General features: G+C 31.4%; 1 protein-coding gene across 1 annotated transcript in view; it reads left to right on the top strand.

Moving 5' to 3' along the window:
* The window catches only part of LOC145277020 (leucine-rich repeat serine/threonine-protein kinase 1-like), a 611,216-nt gene that overhangs the window by 567,725 nt on the left and 19,894 nt on the right, over nucleotides 1-23,597 (top strand). Inside the window, exons 33-34 of the mRNA XM_080128624.1 lie at nucleotides 20,238-20,449; nucleotides 22,129-22,221. Of these exons, the coding sequence (XP_079984750.1) occupies nucleotides 20,238-20,449; nucleotides 22,129-22,221 (305 nt within the window). The remainder of the gene's footprint in view (nucleotides 1-20,237; nucleotides 20,450-22,128; nucleotides 22,222-23,597) is intronic.

The following is a 23,597-nucleotide window of genomic DNA, read 5'->3' on the forward strand; positions in this document are numbered from 1 at the left end:
ATGTCCAAGTAACATCTAAAATTTCAAGTGTTTAGACCCAAAATTGGCGGAAGAGTTTGGTAGAGTCTGCAAAAGTCAACTCTGTAAACTTTGACCTCTTGCCAGACAAAGTCTCGCCCCAAAACTGATTAAAAAGCTTGCTGCATGTCTGAATACCCTTTATGTAAAATTTCAAATGCTTAGACCAGAAATTGTCTGAGTAATTTGGTAGAGACTGCAGAGATCAATTTTTTTAACTTTGACCCTATTATGACTCCTTAACATTTATTGTTTTGGGCTCAAATCAAGTTACGGATTACAAAGATTTTCCCAAATCTCAGTACCCTGTATATCAAATTTTGAGTCTGTAGACTTAAAATTGACAGAGATATTGTGTAGGAAAATGTACACACACGTTCACTTTTATAGATATACTAGCATGGGTGCCCGGCGTTGCCCGGGTGTTTGGAGGTGTATGCTGAGCAAAAAATAAAACAGTCAATATTTTTAACTTTGACCCCTATTATGACTCCTTAAAATTTATTGTTTTGACTCAAATCAAGTTATTAAGTTAGATCCATGTCCAAAGAACCTATATCTAAAATTTCAAGTGTTTAGATCCAAAATTGGCAGAGGAGTTTGGTAGAGTTCTCAAAGGTTAAATCGTTGAACTTTGACCCCTTAACAGCCAAATTTCTGGCTGAAAACCGATCACGTAGATTTTCCCAAATCTCAGTACCCTGTATATCAAATTTCGAGTCTGTAGACTAAAAATTGACAGAGTTATTGCATAGGGAAATGTACACACACACGTTCACTTTTATAGATATATAGATAGATAGGTTTCTTTCAGCATGTTAAAATTGAACATTTTAACATGTTGAAAGAAATAAACGGTAAGATGGACAATATAAAATTTGGAATATAGACTTATTGTCATTTATTTGTATATGCTCTGTAGTTACATCGAGTGTCATGAATTTAAGAAATTGATTAATAATTAATCATATTTTTCTCATAAACATATATTCTTGAAAGGAGAATTGTCAGCTATGTATTTATTTTCCTCTTAGTTATTAGTGAAGAATTTTATTTTGAAATAAAAGATCAAAAGTTATTGCAAAGTAAGAAACTCTACACCAATGAAATATTTTTTTACAATATATAATATATTATCTCTACTGATATATAAAAACCTCTTTGTGTGAGTTTAGTCCCTATGGACTCAGAAACGGCTGGACCGATTTTTAAAAAATTTCACTCAAATGTACTTTATCTGTCAGGCAGTATTCTTAAATAGGTTTTGTATTGGAATGCTCCCTGGTTATTATCAAAAATCGATAATCGAAAAAATCTGATTAAAATAGGAACAGGCAAATTTTAACCAAAATTAACACTAGTACAGTCTAACATCACCAATGCATTTTAATAAATTTTATCGCCACATGAGTAAGAGGGCATCAAATACTTTGATAAGACAGCGACATGTTCGAAATGAATGTTCCTATTTAGAGCACAATTGAACCATGATACTTGGTTTTTGGATTTTAAATTCTAATTCAAGCCATTTTATAACAATAATTTTATAAAATCAACTATGGGTTCTCTACAGTGCAATGTACAATGTATTGTGAACTTAATCACTGCTGGGAGGCATGTGAAGCTTCCCCCCAGTACACCGTGTTGGGTCCTCAACTAGAGCATGAAATCAATCGATTTGATTGTAAAATGGGTGATTCCACAGATTGGGATGATAATAGAAGTATTGGAAATGTGGATCATTTTTGATCTTCATTAATCCCGAACAACCGTGGTTCTCCTTACTAATAATATATAACTACTTCATTAGCAGGTCAAGAAACTAGATATCCAGGCTAAATAGAGCATACACAAACGAACGGGTCAACCAGAGGTCAAATAGGCCTTTGTCCGATAAGTGCATGTTCATTGGCTGCTAGGAAGGGCGCGGTGGATACTAGAAAGCTGATTGGCTAACTAAAATCTCAATAGAAGGTGCGTATATAAAAACGACAGACAACCACAAAATTCGCGCTTAAGCCTGAAGAGTCCTAGAGTGGATGAAACGCGGAATATTCAGTGTAGCTTAATCGCCATATATATTTTATAACTTACTAATATTATATATGTGTGTGTGTGTGTGCATGATAATAGATATATTTATCTCTTTTGCTGACTGCAACAAAACAATCAATTTACATACATAATTCGGTTTTATTTACATAAAGATAAGCATTAATTCTTGAAATATCTGTTGAATTTATTCAGTTCTGATAATTAAACTATTCTCATCTTCATTATATTCACAATGTTTTGGTCTGTGTAATATCAGACCTTCTGCAGGTGTACCTTTGGAGACTTGGGAACCTTTAAATCGAACTTTGGAACGTCTACAAAATTTTAAACTTCACCTTTATTTAATCCATGAAGATGGATTGTTCTCATTCTGTCAGCCATGACCGGGTAGAAGTGTTGATTTGGTCTATCAATTAATATTGCCTGGATTGAACCATCAACTTCCAAAAGATTCACTTAAATGCATTAACAATCAGTTTTAGCTAGTAGCTTATATACGTGGATAATTCTTGTATGAATGTGGGGAGCTACATACCTAATCTAATATATAAAAGGCTATATGTCTGTCTGTTTGTTTCCATATTTTCAAACTCTATCTCCTCTGAAACTGAATATTGCAGAGCAGTGCTAGGGGCTTCAATTGGTTTGATATTTTACGGACTGGTCTTTAGCCAGTTAAAATAGTTTTTAAGGGATCAAAAATGGGTAAAAATTGTACATTCATTTTAGTTTATTTTTAATTTTTAATCAGTTCATCTGTGTGTAACGTTGGTACAATGGTAACGCCACCAGTTTTTAATGCTTTGCTTTCAGTTTCGATTTATGCTGATGGCTCCCAAATGCTTTTAATTTTATTTTGAAATCACGACTCTATAATAATTAAAATATCATATTTAAGCGTATTTTACACTCGGGCAAAGCCAGGCGCCCCCCTCCCTGCTAGTATTATCTAGATGTGTAAAATTACTGCTTATTACTATAGAATTACTAGTATTTTTTACCAGTACTTATATTATAATTTTTTTACCGGTGTTTTAATCTATTATATATAATTATTATTTCTCCTATCTCTCTGCTCTATCATTATTTTCATTGCAGGTGTTCAACTAAGCTTCACTCTATGGTTCCCCTCTGTAAACCTTTTTGCGGCAAACATCCGACTAGCTATAACAATTAGCGACAATTTCCTTGACTCATTATTTGTGTTTAAACCTAAGCAAAAAATTCCTTCAGCAGAGGTTTTTTTTTTCCTGAGAACTGCTCGTCTGTGGAACACAATACCACAGAGCTGCTTCCTGACTGACTATAACATGGACATTTTCAAGTCCTACATGAACAGGTTCTATAAAAGTCGTCCTCTAAAATTAACTTATCAAATTTCCATTACAGTACCCATTAATCTTTATCCTTGTGTAGCCTCTAGGCCTTGATGAGCGATGACTGTGATGTAAAAAAGAAAAATCTAATTTATAAAACTCACTATGTCTGTCTGTCTCCATATTTTCAAACTATCTCTTTTGAAACTAAAAGTCGTAGAACAGTGCTAGGGCCACAAATGATTAGATTTTTTATGGATTGTTCTTTAATAGGTCTTTAGCCGGTTAGGGGGGGGTCAAAAATGGGTCAAAATCGAAAAAAATTATTATACATTTTATACATTCATTTTAGTTTATTTTTTATATCAGTTCATATGCATGTCACGTTGGTACAGTGGTAACGTCACCAGCTTTGAATGCTATAGTCTTGCTTTCGGTTTCAATTCTAGCTGATGGCACCCAAATACTTTTTTTACTTTTGAAATAACGACTCTATAATAATATGTACAAAATCTGGACAAATTAAAATATCATATTTAAGCATATTTTACGACGAGACAAAGCTGGGTGCCCCCCTCCCCACCAGGTTAAAAATAAAATATACAAAATTATACTAAGTCTACATAGGAGGGCATTGTCCTACTCTCTACCTTTCGTCTCTGTATATGGTTTTTACTTTGTTCCACAAGTGCAAATGGTTGGAAACGACATTGTGAATCTATGCTGTTAGCACCTTTCTTGGGAAGCCAGGATTTATTGACAGGCAACATGAATTTATAGCATCCTAGCCTTCAGGCCAAGATCATGGTGTAGTATTTTCACCTTTTCTGTTCTCGGTCAGCGGAGGAGAAATCCTTCATGACCAAGGCAATTTTTGTGTCTATCCAGAGTGCCTATTTTGGGGGAGCTGGATTTTCCCCACATAAAAAAACCGACCTTGTGTCTAACTCTGCCCTCTTGGAGAGGCAAGTAAATAGAAACACAGAAAATACTGCCAGGTTTGCTGCAAAAAAAGATTGGATCCCTCTACAATGCGAGAAAACGTCACCCATATGCAAGTATCCTATATCTTTGCAGCTACCAGTCATTCATATATCGAATATTGTTGCCCTATCTGAGCTGGTGTTTCAACCACTAGTCATAAATTCCGCACTGTCTAACAACCTCGAGCTCCTGTCCCATCTTGTGCATTTATGTCCTTTCAATATTCATAACAAACGTGACTTACATGAAAAGATAACCCTTCTCTTTAGAAATCCCAGACGTTAGAAAACTTTCTAATCTAATAGGAGGTTGGTGCAAAAATAATGTCGTTTTTTTATATGACCGTCAAAAAACGACATTATTTTTGCACTAATCTAATAGCTTCTTTCCTTTGATCGTTTGCCTTTGCTCCATGCATAAATTTAAATGTAATGTGAAAAAAAATCTTGCTGAAAACCTCTCCACTTAGGATGCCCTATATAAATCTCGCCCTAATCACAGTAGTTCCTTTTTTTTATTTCACATGCCAGACATTCACACTGAGAGATCTTAAGATTTTAACTCTCCTTTAAGGCAGGTGTTTGAATCTGTCTTGCACTTGGTTAACCGGCCACATTTGCAAGGAAGTTTTAAAAACTTACTCTTACAACCACTAGAATAATGGAAATCCCCCACAAGACCCAATCCTGCCTTCATAGAGTTTAAATCCGGCTTCGAAACCTAGTAAGTGAAGAGGTGTTGCAAATCTGTCTTTGCTCTGTCGCTATTTTCATGGCAAGTGCTTAACTAAACTCCAATCTATAGCCCCCCCCATTATAAAACTTTCACAAAAAAAAGCACTTGATTAGCTACAACCATTGTCAACAATTTCCTCACTCTCTATCTGTGTCTAAATCTAAATCCAGATTCCATGAACAAAGCTTCTTTCCTAGAACACCCTGGCTGCGGAACACTGTTCCACGAGCCTGCTCCCTAGTGGAATACAACATTGTAGCCTTCAAATCCAATGTAAACAAGTTCTTGTTGAGCCGTTCCCATAAATAATCAAAATCTACCCAATTTACATTATTAGCCATTACTATACTACCACCTTACATTCGTTAACCCTACTCTCGAGTGGACTTTGGGCCTTGATAAATAGCAACACTCAAGTTAAAAAAATATATAAATCTTGTCAAACGTGAACAAAAGTTAAAAACTGAAAAACGTAACAAAGATGAGAATAGTACAAACATTCATAACTCCTCTCAAAAGTGTAATGAATAATACAAAGCTATAAAATCTCACCTAAAAAATTGCGAAACATGATTAAAGTAATTTCCTTAAAGTTTAGCTTTCTAATTAGCTGTAATCGAAATTATTTTTTGAAAATAATGAGTTTATGCGTATCATGTACTTCATGAGAATTATTTATAATTAATCATGCAAACATATGTGCCATGATCATATAGATTTGCAAACATTACACACACACACACACACACACACACACACACACACACACACACTACCTAATATGTCAAGAAATAAACAGAGTTCCTTTTAAACATTCTTTTGAAAATTAAAATTACCTTTTAAGTAAGCGTGCATGAGAAAGTATGAATGTGTATGTTTATATATGTTTAACAAAAGAAAGCGATGTCTTATCTCCTTTGTATATATATATATATACTAGCGGGCCGCCCGGCATTGCCGAGTCATAAGATACGCTTAAATATGATATTTTGATTGATGCAGTTTTCGTATTTATTATTATATTATATTGAACCCAATATATAGTAATGATTTAAAAAGTTAAAATAAAATGATTCGTGTGCCACCACTAGGAATCGAAATCAAACCATTTAGCTTACGATTTACTTTTTCCTTTGACATTAATACCTGCGCTATGAAGACATGTTTTTTGCAAGGCTAAAAAATAAAACTTGAACCAAGCTATTACGTTATGCATGCATATTCGTAATGCCTTTGTTCGACCTTCATCTGGCAAATTCCATCTTTTTTTAATTTTCACACTTTTGCACCGATTTTCTCTGGATAAAGCCCAAATATAAAGTTTTGCATGGATTCGAATACCCTGTATATTAAATTTCATGTCTGTAGACCAAAAACTGACAGAACTTTTTTAAACATATATATGCATACATAAATATTTATAGAAAGAGGTTTGTGTTTACTATAACCTTTTTAGGCAAATACTACGCAAGTATAAATCATGTAGAATATCTGCGTTTATATAATTACATGTAATAGTTATTTAAAAATGATCATCCCATAAGAAAACGGAAAAAACTAATAGGGAATTAATTAAAATGACTGTTTAAAAGAATATGCAAATTAGCTAGATCTTTTGCAGATAATGCAATTCCACGACCCATATTTAACAAAGTTGTATTTTCTTTTTAAGTAAATAGAAAAAAGGGTTTTTAATACAAACATCAATATACAAAACACCCAAATTTATAGGAGTATAGATAAAATATATATATATATATATATATATATATATATATATATATATATATTCACACTATAAAAGACCAAAGGATCAGTCGAAAATTATGTGCTTTTGAAGGAAACATTTTTGTTTTTTCCAAAGACTTTTTGTATTCCTACTGGTCAACACATAGGAAATAAATACAGAAAAGATAAACTTTTGTGCATTTTTCGTATTGAGTTTTTTTTTATCTATACATATTTATATGTAAATATTATAGTTTTATGAATATATATAAAAGTGAGAATGTGTGTATTTGTGAGGACACTTCTCAACCTATATACTCAACAAATTTTTATCTACAGACTTAATATTTGATATTATAGAATATTCAGACACATGGAAAACTTTTAATCCTGAAAAACGGGCTGCTAAGGGAGTCGACGGATTTTTTCATTACAGATTACTTATGTTAAGACTAAAACTGTTTAAACATCGTGTCACGCTGGTCTAATGATTATCGTACTTACCATCTTTAGTTCTTGGTTTCGATTTCAGCTTGAGTAGTTTTTATTCTTTTTATTGCTTACAAGAAGTGAACGGTTTAGACAAACAAAATACTCGCATGCACATGTCTCAGTTTCTTTATTAATTAAAATATAATATTTATACATATTCTGTTAGTATATATATATATATATATATATATATATATATATATATATATATATATATATATATAAACTAATATTTTAAAAGAAATATTAACAATTTTTATAACTACAGACACTAGTGTTTCATGATGGGCAGGAAATTCGAACCCAGTCAGCAAAGCCACCCTTGACTTAGTAGCCTAGTATCTTTCCTCCAAACAACCGGCAACTAACACATGAATTGAAGGGAAATTAACTAGCTATGAATGCCGTCTCAGCAGCCATTGAGAATAAGCAGAGTAGTCAGTGGCAGGAAGTGGAATGGTGCTTAATTTCCTAAATAGAGCTCCCCTTTAATTTCTTAAACTAAGTTTTATAGCTATAATATTTTATAATAAATATTAACTATTAACACTAATGTTTTATACTTATGCAATCATTAGTGTAGGAAATGATAATTTTGGCTGGTCAAGAGATTCAAATACAGTCAACAAAGCCAAACATGACTTTGCATGTTAGTGTGAAAGTGAGTTTTTATCTATATGTGTGTGTATATATATATATATATATATATATATATATATATATATATATATATATATATATATATATATATATAGGAAACAATGAGTGGAAAATGAAGTCACAAAAACTATATATTGGTGAATATAGAATGGTTCATTTATTTTATAAAAGTATACAAACATTTAGTTGGGAGATAGAGAGGATTCTTTATACACCAATATACAGTTTTTGTGACTTCGTTGGCCACTCTTCTTGTTTCCTATATAAGCTTCAATTAAATTTATTAAGCTTTATATTATCCCAATACTTTCTTATAAAATTGAATTTACTCTATTCTCCTAACTCTCCAAGCTCTCTCTCTCTCTCTCTCTCTCTCTCTCTCTCTCTATATATATATATATATATATATATATATAGAGAGAGAGAGAGAGAGAGAGAGAGAGAAGTGAAAAACGAATTACCATTAGCGTATAAGCGACGCTCTTTGTGTAAACAAATCGAGCGGCGGTATTTCAGACGATGTCAAAACATCGTTAAATTCACTACTCGTTCAGCGGCCGCCAATAGCGTAATGGTTAGGAGCCTTGACTGCCATACAGACAGTCGGTTTTCAATCCTGGCTTGAGGTGGTTGCCTGTCTAGTCGCACTGATGAGCTGTGAAACAGCGAAACAGTACTGTATGTGGATGACTATATATATATATATATATATATATATATATATATATATATATATATATATATATATATAGCATAATCACATTGACACACCAGTTCTCATTATATCACTAAAGTTAATCAATGGCTAGTACCAGACGGGTGACACGTTGGGAATTCTAGGTGCTGTATGTGCTCTCTGCTTATCTCGGTGTTGTTCCCAGTGGTCTTGAACCTCCGCTTGCTACTGGTATTTAACAACGCTGAATCGAGAGAGGTGTGGTTGAAGATTGCGCTATTCTTGCCACAAAAATTCTATGCACAGGCATTCTTACAGTGAGTATCTGTAGTCTGTCAAGACTGAAGGAAGTTTTTATATATATATTAAAAAAACAAACGTTATTGAAGAATACTTCTGCTTAATAAGTCTTTCTTTATTATTTTGATTTTTCAGATGGTTCATCAGGTATTTTTGTCAAATTGTCGTATGTGGGATTCATCTTCAGGCAGAATATTAGTCTAGTTTGATGAAATCAGCAGATATGAACAAACTAGACTAATATTCTGCCTGAAGATGAATCCCACATACGACAATTTGACAAAAATACCTGATGAACCATCTGAAATAAATAATAAATCCATACATTGATGAAATCAGCAGATATGAACAATGTATGGATTTATTAAATGCATGCATTAGTGATGAATTCTCGTATGTGAGATGTAATCATGTGTAAATTGCGTGACTAATTAAAAATTGGAAAGGTTAAGTTTCGTTTTTTTTTTTTTGTCAGCAATTTTGAAATCAATTACTAAGCTAGGCACTTAAAAATATTGTGGCTAGATTCATGATTGATACTGTTGATTTTAGAGTGTGTAGCTTTTATATACAGTGCTTCAAGCATTTTTACATTGGGATTCTGATGTATAATTTTTTTCTTGTTGACTAAGAGATGTCTAAATTATGAATGAGGGCGCAACGTATGAAAATCAAGAGTGGATTCATTGATAAGACAAGAGTATGTTAGAAATGAATATTTTTGTTTAGAACACAATTGAACCATGATACTTGACTTTTGAATTTAAAATTTTAATTCAAGCCATTATATAAAATAATTTTATGAAATCAATAATAAGCTCTCTACAGTGCAATGTAGACTAAAATGTATTATGAACTACGACACTTTGAGCAAGCAAGCAATCGATTTGGCCATTTCACTAATTTTGATAACCATAAAATTATGTTGTGGAACATTTTTTGATCCTCATTCAATATCAGCATTGGGCCTCCTTGCTAGTGTATGTGTGTACATATATATATATATATATATGGATAGTCTGAACTAACTACTAGACACCTTTCTTTTGTGTATCTTACATAAGCATACTTCAACTTACAAGTGAACAATGATCAAATATTTAAAACACACAAGATTCTCTGGTACGGTTGTACAAAAATGTGCACTTTCCCCAAGTGATGTTACCTCATAACAATACTTAGTTGGATACTCCACCAGACTAGATTAATTTTTATCCTGGAATCCGGTAAGACCAAAAGACCACCAGAAAGATATACTAAAACAGAATTTACTAGCCAATTGAGGAGAGGAAGATTAATGTTCTTAACTTCTTTACTAACTCAACGTTTAATTGGTAAAGAAAACTTGAATGCAATATTCTATTATCTTATGTTGAGATCAAGTGTTAGTGTGACGAAGAGACATCTTGATTTCTGAAAAACTTTGAATGAAGTAAAATGAAAACAAGTTAAGCATGCGTGGTCCCTCATGAGTTCACAGTGAACGAGGCATAAAAAAAAATTGCGTAAGTTCAGCATTTGCCCCCCCCCCCATTTAGCCCCCTAAGTCCCCAGGGGACATCAAATCCTGGTGAAAATGAACAAATGGTGCAGTTTTAGGCTTTAACATATGTAAATTTGAGTTCTGCATCATGCAAAAAAAGAAATCATTAAGTCCATCATTTGCCCCCCCCCCCCATTTAGCCCCAAAGCTTTAAATTTGAGTTCAGCACCATGCAAAACTGCTAAATAGACATACACAGAAAATTTGGGACAAATATGGTAAAATAGTCCCCAAAATAGTATTTTTTTTTCATCAGCCCTAAAAGAGCCCCTGGGGGGCACACCCAAGATTGTGAAGTATAGACAAATAAAATTATATAGAAATCAGTTAGTTACAACTTTTCAGAAAGTTTTATAAAAATCCAAGACATCATTTTTTTTTTTTTTTTTTTAATAAGCACAAAAGTGTCAACGCTAGCCATTTTAACCTGAAAAGCACCCCTAGGGGGTGGGGGCAACCAGGGTTTTCCCAGAAAATCCATTCTGTTACATTTTTACTCCTATCATGTTTAATGTTTGTGAAAATTTCAACAAATTCTAAGGTGTAGTTATTGAGAAAAGTGCGGACAGATGAACGGACAAACAGACAAAGGTGAATTTACAGGTCCACCCTCCTTTTGTTGGGGGAGCAAAAATATGTACGTATACACATGCCTTATTTAGAAAGTAATTTTAATTTTCCAAAGAATGCATGAAAGGAACTCTCTGTTTACTTGTCAAATATCAGTTTCTCTGCAGTATTGTACAGATAAATGTTCCCTGGTTAGCAATTTTTCTAATAAACCCTTGCTACCTGTGGAGTTTGTTTATCCTTAGCATCTTTCAAGAAAGCTCCAGCATTATATATAGAATGATAGAATTGTTAAAGAATTGTTCAGGTAGTGGAGCTCAAGGGAAAGGCCTTGCTCTCTTTTGTGAAATCATTTTAACTAATTAACTAGTTCGCATGAGCTATGATCAAATAGCAATTATAATATTTATAAAATTTCATTGCTAATTGAATTAATATTCATTTTATTTCTAATTTATTTTCTCAATGTTCGTTTAAAAGAAAAATGATTGTTTAAAAAAGATTATAAAATGATAATCATATAAAATTATCTTGAATTGTGTGTTTGTTTATTTTGATAATTTGTTTAATTAGATTTGGATCATCCATCCTTAAAATGCTTTCTTTTATATCAAGAAATTCGAGATGAAATTCTTTGATAAAATTCTTTTGATTCCGTTCTTTTTACAAACGGAATGACATCATGTAGCTTAGCATACAGGAAGTGCAAAGTTGACATTAAAAAATGTCCTTAGGAATTATTTTTTTCAAATATCACCTGGTACAGCAACATTTTTAGAGAAACACGTTTCTGAATTATATAATGAGGAAATGAAAAAGAAACAGAAGAGTCTCTTTGTCAAGAGGAAGAACAAGAGACAATATCTGAGGAGAGCCGGGGATAGGGGGCAGGCGGTAACCAAAACTTTCGTCTCCTACCAGTCTGTGGCCTGAACACACAGCCACTACTCTCTCTTCACCACATTATATTTCCTTACATAAATTCTAAGATCATCTCAATTTTCTTTAACAACTACAAGAAACCTTCTCAAAGAATTGCCATGATTAATAATACGCTACCCGAGAGCTCTTTGTTCAAACTCCTCGGTTTAACATTCAAATGCGACATGAATTGGAGTAAATACATTGAACTCATTGCCAAGGCTGCTGCAAAGAAGATGGGAGTTTTACTGTGCTAAAATAAATACTCACATCTTACAGTAACCTTTATATCTTCAAAGTCATCATTCACACATGCATATTGTTGTCATCATCTACCACGAGTCTCTTTCTCTTAGACAAAGTTCAGAAAAGAGTATCCAACCTAATAGCTCTTGTACTATTAACTAAGCTCCAATCTTTGTTCCATCGCCACAATGTTGCATCCCTGTCCCTTTTTTACAAGTATTTTAATGGAATGTGATCTAACATGTATCACTTGTGTCCCCTCAGCTTAAATACTCCAGAGTGACCAAAAAACAACCAAACCTCACACCCTTCACTGGAAAGCCTTTTATTCTGATAGTTTCTTTCTTTGAACTGCTAGACTTTGCCATCCTCTCATAGTGCCCTGCTTCACTGACTTATACTAACATGCAGAAATTTAAATGTAATGTGAACAGACAGCTTGCTTCTCAACTCTCTGCATAGTGTCCTTATAGACATGGTTCCAAATAATAACCACTTGTGCCTAAGTTACAATATGCCTTGTTTGCGGGGAACAAACATAAAGAAAAGAAAATTATTTCAAATAACTCTTCAGGACATGCACAAGACAGATCTGATGTAGAAATCTGATATTCCTGATTCTGCTTTTATTTGTACATACACTAATGATAATAGGCATAAGGAAGCAAGACGTGATTCTTTTATCATACATGGACAGCTGGTATTCAAAAATAAGAACTGCAGTTTCTTCTTGTATTGGAGGCGACATTGAAGTGATCTATCTATCTATCTATCTATCTATCTATCTATCTATCATATATATAAAAGTGAACGTGTCTGTGTGTGTGTCTGTGTACATTTTCCTACGCAATAACTCTGTCAATTGGCTACAAACTCGAAATTTGATATACAGGGTTCTGAGATTTAGGAAAATATTTGTAATCCGTTTTCGGCCAGAAATTTGGCTGTTAAGAGGTCAAAGTTCAACGATTTGAGCTTTGAGAACTCTACCAAACTCCTCTGCCAATTTTGGGTCTAAACACTTGAAATTTTAGATATAGGTTCCTTAGACATGGATCTAACTTATTAACTTGATTTGAACTCAAAACAATAAATGTTAAGGGGTCATAATAGGGGTCAAATTTAAAAAAATTGACCTTTTTTTTTTTTTGCTCAACATACACCTCCAAACACCCGGGTAATGCCGGGCTGAAATGCTAGTATACCCATAAAGTTGAGTTTCTTTTTTGTTTTTTTATCTGACATTGATATTAAAAGCTTACTTTTTCTACTTAAAAATTGTTTTAACAAACTTTTAATATACTGTCATGGAAATGCAAGTGACTACATGAAGGTTAGCTAATTTGCATATTTCTTTGAAAGTGAACGTTAATTATTCATTCATTCATTTTATCTTATTAGATGATTAGTTTCATTAAACTATTATGCTGAATTTTATTTAGGCATAGTTTCTACATTCAGCATAATTGTATAGAGTTTTAGATGAAAACGTCCGAGCACACATATATATAAAAGTGACCTTGTCAGTGTGTGCATGAAAAGGTTCTACCAAATTCCTATCTCAATATTTGGTTTACAGAGTTGAAATTTGATATATAGGATATTTGAACCTCTAGCACACTTTTGATTTGATATATCCGCTAACACGTCAAAATAAAAAAAAAAATAACTCGGTTGACCTTGGCAGAGGTAAATGAACTATTTTCTGAGCATGCGTACATATATATTTTATCTTGAAGTCACTAAATTTTTAGCCTTTCTAATCCATCTGGTGATAGCTCAGACAGTATTGAGGGAAGATGAAGTGCTAAATAATGACTGCTGAATTTTTTTTGTTTTGATTCAAGCTGATGGAACTGAAGTCATTTTTTTTAACTTTTGAAATCATTAGTGTATATATTGGGTACAATATAATAATCAATAGATAATTTGCTCCATAAATAATGAATGCAAAATCTGCATAAATTAAGATATCATATTTAAGCATATTTTTGACCAACGCCAGGTGGCCTGGTCGTGTTCTAGACAAAGTCATAATGTTGTAAAACTACTAGTAGATTGACAAAGACTAGGAAAGAGATAAAAAATAATATATAAATAATATTTTCTTTTAGAAATTAAGATATGTGATCCATATAAAGGGCAGTTGTCTGTATGTTTCTGTCTAAAAATAAAAGAATGACCGAACACTCACAGTTATATTCTTGATTGTTGGCCCAGATTCATATGTAAAATTAAAAAGAAATTATTCATTCTTTTATTTTTTGAGGGGGAGGGGGGATCAAGTGGGTCAGATTTAGTTAAGAGAAGAGGTGTGTTTTGCACCCATTTTCAATGTTATGTACAAATTTGGAAAAAAAAATTCTGATTCATTCGCTGAGGAATCTATATAAAAGACAGTTGCATGTGTGTATGTGTGTGTGTCCAGAGAGAGTAATGAGTTGGGCATAGAAGAAAAAGAGAGTGCGGGCGATGGAGGAGAAATAGAGAAAGATAGAGAAAGGGATAGAGAGAGGTAACGAAATAGCAGTTTTAGTAGAAATTTAGAGAGAGGAATGGGTTGAGAATGGGGGAAAGCGAGGGAAAGAAAGATAGAGATGTTTTAATAGAAATGTTTTACACTTTTATCCCAAGCAACACTGGGTAGCTCTACTAGTGGGTAAAAGAAACTGTAAATGTTTTTTTCTATTCTTTTTCATAAATCCTAGTGCATGTTTGTGTCCCAGGTGCACAAAATGTCTGGGTAAACAAAAAGAAAAAAATATATCGGTTCTCATCACACCGCAAAACAATAATCAACAGTAAAAATGACTAATAAAATCTGAGGCCGTTTTTTCTGACGTTAGGCCATCTATATCACCACTGTCTTACCTATTTTTCTTTTTACTAATGTGTCACCTTTTATCAAGGCCAAACGGTATTCACTTGAGGATAAAGCTTAACAAGATGGATGGATTGTCAGTTGAGTGATGAAGAATATTATGAAAGGATTGAAAATGATGAATGTAATGGAGAAGTTTTATGAGGACGTATTTGTCGATATCGGATTTCAAGACAAGAAATGTCAAAACTTTAAATCCACATCATGCATTTTATTATTAATCATTAACTATCTGATCACATCAGTATCGCAAAGTTGTGAAAACGCACTGGCGTCATTGTTCTCTGGTATCGAATGCCTTCAGATTATTTGGCCACATCAAGTATCCCAGATACATAAATATGCATTAAAAACATAATATAAGAAAGCAGTAGTCATGTTTACAATTTTTGCGTTGAAAGATAATTTCAAAATAACATTTATAATATAAGGTGAAGTAATAAAAAAGAAAACTGCCAACATAGTAGTGTTTCTCCATGAACTGAGTATTACTTAAAGAAATGAATGCATTTAAAGTCTTTAACAAAAAAAACGGATCAAGATCCCAATCGACCGAGAAAAACAAAAGGACAGATTTTGAATATTACCAAATAAAAATAACATCAAATCTCCTACAGAGTACCCTTATCAGCAGGTTCCTACATAGAATCGCTTACATCTCAGTGGCAATAGGCCTTGCTTGGGGTGAATGAGACAAAAAAATGAAAAGAGAACATTTGTGAATAGACAAACATGAACGAAGCAAATACATGATCGTAAATATTGGAGGACACTGAGCCATGTTAGCTCCCTATTCTGTAGCCAGGGGGAAACACATTTCTTTCTTTTTTAATTAAATTTTTTCTATGTATATATTATCTATATACCTATAAATTTGATTTTTTTTTTTTACTCATGTTCACCCTTCAATAAGGTATATTGGCACTTGGACATAAGGGGCTACTATTTGGAATCATGCCTAGGAAAGATTAACAAGATGTTAGTTTACGTAACATTTAAATTTCTGCATACCAGTACAGTAAGGGAAGCAGGCCGGGAATTCCAAAGTATAGCTGTTCAAGGGAAGAAACTATTAGAGTAGAAAGCGTTTTGGCATTTAGGGACCTCAACATTATTAAAACTAACGAATTAATATACTCAGTCCTGGATATGTGAAAAAAAATATAAATATTGTGCAGTTTTGTAACAAAAATACAAACAAAACAGAAAAAAAAAACATGTCCAAATTTATTTATACCCAGTATTTAATAGTCAACCCTTGGCCTTAATTACTTTCTGCAAATAATTAAGGTATTTATCAATAAATTTTCAACACTTATTTTTGACCATTCTTTAACATATTTCTCTAATTCTTCTGAATTTTTAGGATTTTTCTTCCTGATCTATGTTTTAAGCTTGTGTCATAATATATTTGTTGCATGTGCTCTCTGCTTATCTCGGCATTGTTTCCAGTCGTCTTAGACTTCTCCTTGCCACTGGACTCAAGCAGTGTTGATTCAGAAAAGGTGTGGTTGAGATTGCACAACCCTTGCGACACAATTACATGTGCAGCTTCCCCTACAGGAGGTATCCATTGTCTTTTGAGACTGAACGGAGACATAGAATAATATATTTTACTTGACTTGGACATTTTAGAACATTTAACCATTTCTTCACTATATTGGCAGTATGTTTGCGATCATTGTCCTGTTGAAGAATCCATTCTGAATTCAGAGCAAGTTTTTCAGCATCCCTTGGATTTTCCTTGATGATTTTCAGATACTGCTCTTTTTTTATGATATCATTTACCCTGGCTAAGCTTCTTGGGCCACTAGCAGAGAAAGAACACCAGAGCATGGTGCTATCACCCTCATGTTTTACAGTTGAGATTGTGTCCTCAGCGTTGTAGGCTTCACCATCCTTCTTCCAACCTCAAGAAGCATCCATATGGCCATATAATTTAATTTTTGTTTCATCTGTCCACAACATCTTGGAGAAAACAATGGGGGAGAATCGACATAGATCCTAGCAAAAGTCAATGTGCTTTAAGACGTTTTTAGTGAGAAGAGGAGTTTTACTGGGTTGTTGTCCTTTGAGTCCATTTTCATGCAAAATCCTTTGCAATGTTTGTCTAGATAGCTCAGTACCAACCTACCTTCAAATCTTTTAAAACTTAAAAGTGATCCTTGAAATTTGATTGTGAGATATTTCTAGCACATCTTAGGACACTTTTCGTTTTCTTTCATGTGTAGTTTTTTTTTTTTTTTTTTTTTTTGGTGCGTGTGTGAAAAGATTTGTATTTTTTTATGATGCTTGTTGAAATTTTTTTTTGTTATGGAAAGTGATTATCCTGTTTCTTTTATCTTTTTCATAATCAAATTTTAGACAAACCCTTCTGTTAGACACTTTTTCCTACAAAATTAAATAAAATGATAGATTTTTCTGAAACATAACTGAATACCTGTATACGTGATGGGGGTATCTTTTAAATAAGGGCTATGTTTACAAAAAATTTCAAAAATTCAAATTGAAGCCCGCCCATGGATAAAATGTTTTAAGAGCATAGTGAGCATTTTTTCCTAGGGATATGAATAATTTCGAGCTTAACTATATATATATATATATATATATATATATATATATTGAATCTCTTCTGCAAAGAAAAAATAATTTCAAAAGATTGGAAATTGGCAAAACCTTTAGATGTAATCTAACGGCTCAGAGTTGCTGAGGTTAGAATTGAAAAAGATCAAAAACTTTTAAAAACTTTTATGGGAAATCCAATAATGGCATAAATTTTTTGTATTTTATTTTATTTATTGCGTTGTCTATGTTTGTGCCAGACATCCATAAACAACAGAGATGACATATTATGTTGGTTTTATTTTTAATATAAAAATTGAAAAATAGGAATAAAAAATGGTAATATGCTTGCTATCTCTATATAATATACAAATGTTTATTTGGCAGTAATTGCTACTTCCTACTCTGATGATTGCATAAACATGAAACATTAGTGTCTGTAGTTGTAAAAGTAATTGTTAATATTTATAGGAATATTATTGTTATGGTTTCTATTTAGAGAATTAAGACAAAGCATTCAATCTAAGTGCAAAATACAATATTCTGATTTCCTGTCGTTGAATACTCTCTGATTGTTTACTGTTTAGCCGTGCTGACTAAACATTTATATATATGTAATTTCCTTCAATTCCTGTGTTAATTGCCATTATCCTGGCAGTAGAATACTAGTCTAGAGAGTTATGGTTGACTTTGTGTATGGTCTTGAATCTTCCGACTGGCAGTAATTATCATTTCCTATACTGATTATTTAATAAGCATGAAGCACCAATGTCTGTTCATATTTATAAAAAAATATCATTATTTAAAAGTAATAATGGGACGATTAATCGGAAACTGGAATCTGAAAAATTTCAATTTTCTGGGTATTGAAAAAATTGTGCCCATTTTTCAATGCCTAATGCTTTTTTTTTTAAATTAAAATTCAATTTCTCTTCACTGGTACTAATGATGAATATTTATGCCTTTTTAACTGCCAATAAAACTAAAATCTATATGCCACCTCCCTCAAATTTCAAAACTATATACATAATATATTACATGTTTTTCCACAGTAGTCTGAAAATAAAAATCTATAACTAAATATGTACAGATTTTTAAAGAATTTGAAACAGAGATTGTAAGAGTATATATTTATTACATATGGTACTATACAGTTATATTTTTGATTGGCCATTGATACCTTTGGTTGCCTGTTTCATTAAAAAAATATATGTTTCTGAATTTTTTAGATGAGGATTGATAATTTGTATTTGGACTACTGTTCTCATTTTTAGTGTTATTCTCACAACATTTCGAATAATGTAACCTATTTCCAATCTTCTTCAGATATATTTGGTCCACAAGCAACTATGGCATAATGAATAAAGTTCTAAGTGACACTCTTCTGGAGGTTGAAGGTTTAATGATCAGTGCAAGAATACAATTAAGAATTACTTAAGACTATTGGAATGAGAGCATATTATGAAATTAAACTAAGTGAATTAAATAAAGAGTTCTGTGCAGATTTGTGTGTTTAAGATACACCTGAAAAAGATTGGAGGTTACATCAACCGAAATGTTGTGAGAATACCACCCAAAAGGAGAACATATTGTGAATCCAATTCAAGTATAAAAACTATGTGTGTTCCAGTCATCGGTCAATTGTCTTGTTAGATATTGGTAGGGCAATACCGAAAGCTGATTATTATGATTGTTATAATATTTGTAAAAAAAAAAAAAATAAATATTTACAGAGAAAATTACGATGTTTTAATAGAAAAGAATGTTAGAACACAAACAAAATATAATTTACGAATAGGTTGACCTCTAGAGTCTGACATGAACTTTAGGTAGACCTTGAAAAAGGCGTATATCATTTGATCACATTTTTATTATGCATACATGTTTATATATATATATATATATATATATATATATATATATATAGTAATGGGATGATTCCAAAATTTTTCCCAATTCAGATACAATTACTGATTCCATTTTAAATCCCCGATTCTGATTCTTTTAAAATCACTAAATATTTATTTGCAGAGATGTTTTTATTTAGATTTCTGTAAAAGACCATGTGGTACATTTTCATGAAGTAAAAATACACTTGTGTTGTGCTCTGTACAGTTTAATTTTGTTTGTGGCTTAAAACCAATAAACATTTACCATTTTATCTTTAGTAACAGTCATAGAAAATTAAGTTTTAGCCAAAAACAAACCAAATAATAAATTACAAGAATCGTTTGTGGCATCGGAAAGTAAACACAATTTTCTCTGATTCTGATACCTTAGAAAGTTTTGATCTTCTCGATTCCCTATTCCGATTAATTGTCCCAACACTAATTTTATATATATATATATATATATACACACACACACTTCATTTTCTTCCTTCAGTAAAACATAACTTTTATACCCAATTCCGGGTTCTTGGCTATACACTGGATGCTATTGTCATCAAAAATGGTCTCTACCAAGATCAGGGACCATACTACATGTATTCCAAAGTAAAGAAACGATTATATGCTTTAAGATGTCTTATGTTTTTTTTTTAAATTTCAGTTGCCAGCTTTGGCGAGGTTACAATGATAGTGAAATTGGGATCTGTGATATCACTAGTGTTCTTCAGGGTCTGAAAACCAACGAAATTACAGAAATAGAAGAAAGCTTACTTGACTGCACCAATAATGCTAGTCGAGCTGGATGCTACCTGTTAACATCATGGTCATCAATTCTGGCCAACACGCACTATGTCTTTTCATATGTATATCCAGGTAAGACAAGTTGTCTTTTTTGTTTTAACATTGAATTAAAAAAAAATTTTTCATGAAATTTTTGGTAAAATTCTTGCTGGGTAACAAGGCTGGCAGTAACTCATATTATATTAAACTAATAACTAATTTAAGCACACTTTCTAGAGAGATGTTCACCACATGAGTGAGAACAAAACTTCTGTCCAAGGTTATTCGTATATATGTGGGCATACATGTGGATAAGTAGATTTTACTGAAGTATTTGTTAATTGCATGTTTGAGGTATTTTATAAAGAGAGGGATTGTCATTCTTTAACATATCTCACATAACTTTGGTAATCAGTACATCAACTTCATTATATATATATTTATATATGCACACACTAGAAATTATATATCATTATATAAATTTAGGAACATATGCATCCTCCAAACACAAATATTTCATGAATGCATATAAAAAAATTAGTCTAGTGCTTTATCCATGAAATCTATATACAAAACGTTTTGCTTTATATATATATATATATATATATATATATATATATATATATATATATATATATATAATCTTTTAATAGTATAGTATATATGCTTTTAATATATATATATATATATATATATATATATATATATATACTATACAGATGTTTTTAAATTGTTAGATCTATTTAAAGTCAATGAAAATGGATTGCACTTTCAGAGCATATATATCATTTGTAAACGATTCAAATACCACAAGTATATTTATAATACATTCATATCATTTTATTTGATATATATGGTACGTCTTACACATGTTACACTGAATGGCATACCATACAACTCATCAGAGACCTATATAAATCTATACAAGAATATATAAATTGAAATACTGAAGTGTCGTAGGATTACAGATTGTATAATATTGTCAACCTAAAGTCAAAACCAATATTAGTATCAATCCCAAACAAAGCTCAATATGGAAATTCTGAATTGAATTATGTAGAATTACAAAATTTAATGTTTGACAAAGGAGTACATATTACTTATTAAAGTTTGTTCCTTAATCTATGTATTTTCAATGAATGGCTGAACTAATCAGAGGAAATGTTATTAGCAAAATAGATATGGGTAATAATAAATTTTGCTTTATCACATAAATTGAAAATTAAATTTGAAATAAATGTGTAAAAAGGATGCTCCATTGTTGTAAACTAACTTGACCGTATCTTGTCACAATTTTTTATTTATTGTTTATTTATAGTGTTTGTTTTTATTTAGTTTAAACTTTCATTAGTTATTATCCTAAAATAAGGTTTATTCTATGTCTACAGATAGTGACTATTTCGTTTTTATAATTCAATAATTTTGTTTTTATCTTTAAAAGTTTTAGCTGAATTATAATCTACCCTGGTCATCTAAATATTTGCATATCTCGACCCATTGTTATATTTTCAGCCTTCTTTGAGATCTCAGTAAACATGACTATCTTGATATATATATATATATATATATATATATATATATATATATATATATATATATATATATATATATTCCAAAATCTTGAAAAAGATTAGACAGGAAGTCTTTTAAAACACTCGCCAATGTCGGCAGATGTCAATTTGAAGTATGTATTATTTATGAAAGAAACTTTTTTTTAATTGTTTGAAGTCAGACTATTTCTGAAAGAATTAACATTTTTTTCTTTTTTACAGGAACCACCATTATTAGATGGAATGTGATTACACAACTGGAAGAATCAAGTATTGATTGCCATACAGCTATTGATGCTCTAAGTCCAAGCAAAGGTAAATAGAAAAAAAGTAAACTTTTTTTCTTTGTATAAAGTAAAGCTAAAACATTCTGTTACAAATAGTTTAACTGAGTATTATATATATGAATATATGTGTTCCTTCAAATAGTTTAACTGAATATTATATATGAATATATGTGTTCCTTCAAATAGTTTAAATGAGTATTATATATGAATATATGTGTTCCTTCAAATAGTTTAACTGAATATTATATATGAATATATGTGTTCCTTCAAATAGTTTAAATGAGTATTATATATGAATATATGTGTTCCTTCAAATAGTTTAACTGAGTATTATATATGAATATATGTGTTCCTTCAAATAGTTTAACTGAGTATTATATATAAATATATGTGTTCCTTCAAATAGTTTAGCTGAGTATTATATATGAATATATGTGTTCCTTCAAATAGTTTAACTGAGTATTATATATAAATATATGTGTTCCTTCAAATAGTTTAACTGAGTATTATATATAAATATATGTGTTCCTTCAAATAGTTTAGCTGAGTATTATATATGAATATATGTGTTCCTTCAAATAGTTTAACTGAGTATTATATATGAATATATGTGTTCCTTCAAATGGTTTAACTGAGTATTATATATGAATATATGTGTTCCTTCAAATAGTTTAACTGAGTATTATATATTAATATATGTGTTCCTTCAAATAGTTTAAATGAGTATTTAATTAGGAAGATTAATTTGAAAATTAAGGACTAATTAATGTTGGAATCCGAACAAATTGTACCTATTTTTCGATGGCAAAAACAGTTCGTGTAATTGTCTTAATTGTTTATTTTTCATTAAAACTCAATTTTCTGTTTCTAATTTATTGATGTAAAACTAGCAGTTAAACTAAAATCTAAATATCCTCCCCTCAAGTGCATTTTTAAATTTGTGAAAATATATGCACATATTACATGAAATTTTACATTAATCTGAAGAATTCCAAAGAAAATAACAACTCTAAAGCTAAATATTTAGAGATTCTTTTAAAAAAATCAGAATCAGTAATTGTATCGGATTTGGAAAAATATTCATCACTAATATTTAACATTAATGTGTTTCAATTGCACAATTTAGAAATATGTTGGCATCCTGCAGTTGTCGCTGTTGAGTGACTTGATTTTGAATGCAATGTTGAACATGGAGATGTTTTTATCATATGCTTTTGATCCTGTTCATAAATGTGCATGAAGAATTTCATGTTACCCTAAACATTAAGATCAACAGGCATCATCCAAATTGTCGAGGAAGGTCATTATCTTCAACATTATCATCAATCTGCATTGCATTAGATGACTGTTAAAAATAACCCAAACCCCTTTAATTGGCTGCAGCCATAATGCTACTCTCAAACC

This window comes from Euprymna scolopes, chromosome 5 (assembly GCF_053919585.1).
Source record: "Euprymna scolopes isolate OS-2025 chromosome 5, ASM5391958v1, whole genome shotgun sequence".
NCBI classification, from domain to species: domain Eukaryota; kingdom Metazoa; phylum Mollusca; class Cephalopoda; order Sepiida; family Sepiolidae; genus Euprymna; species Euprymna scolopes.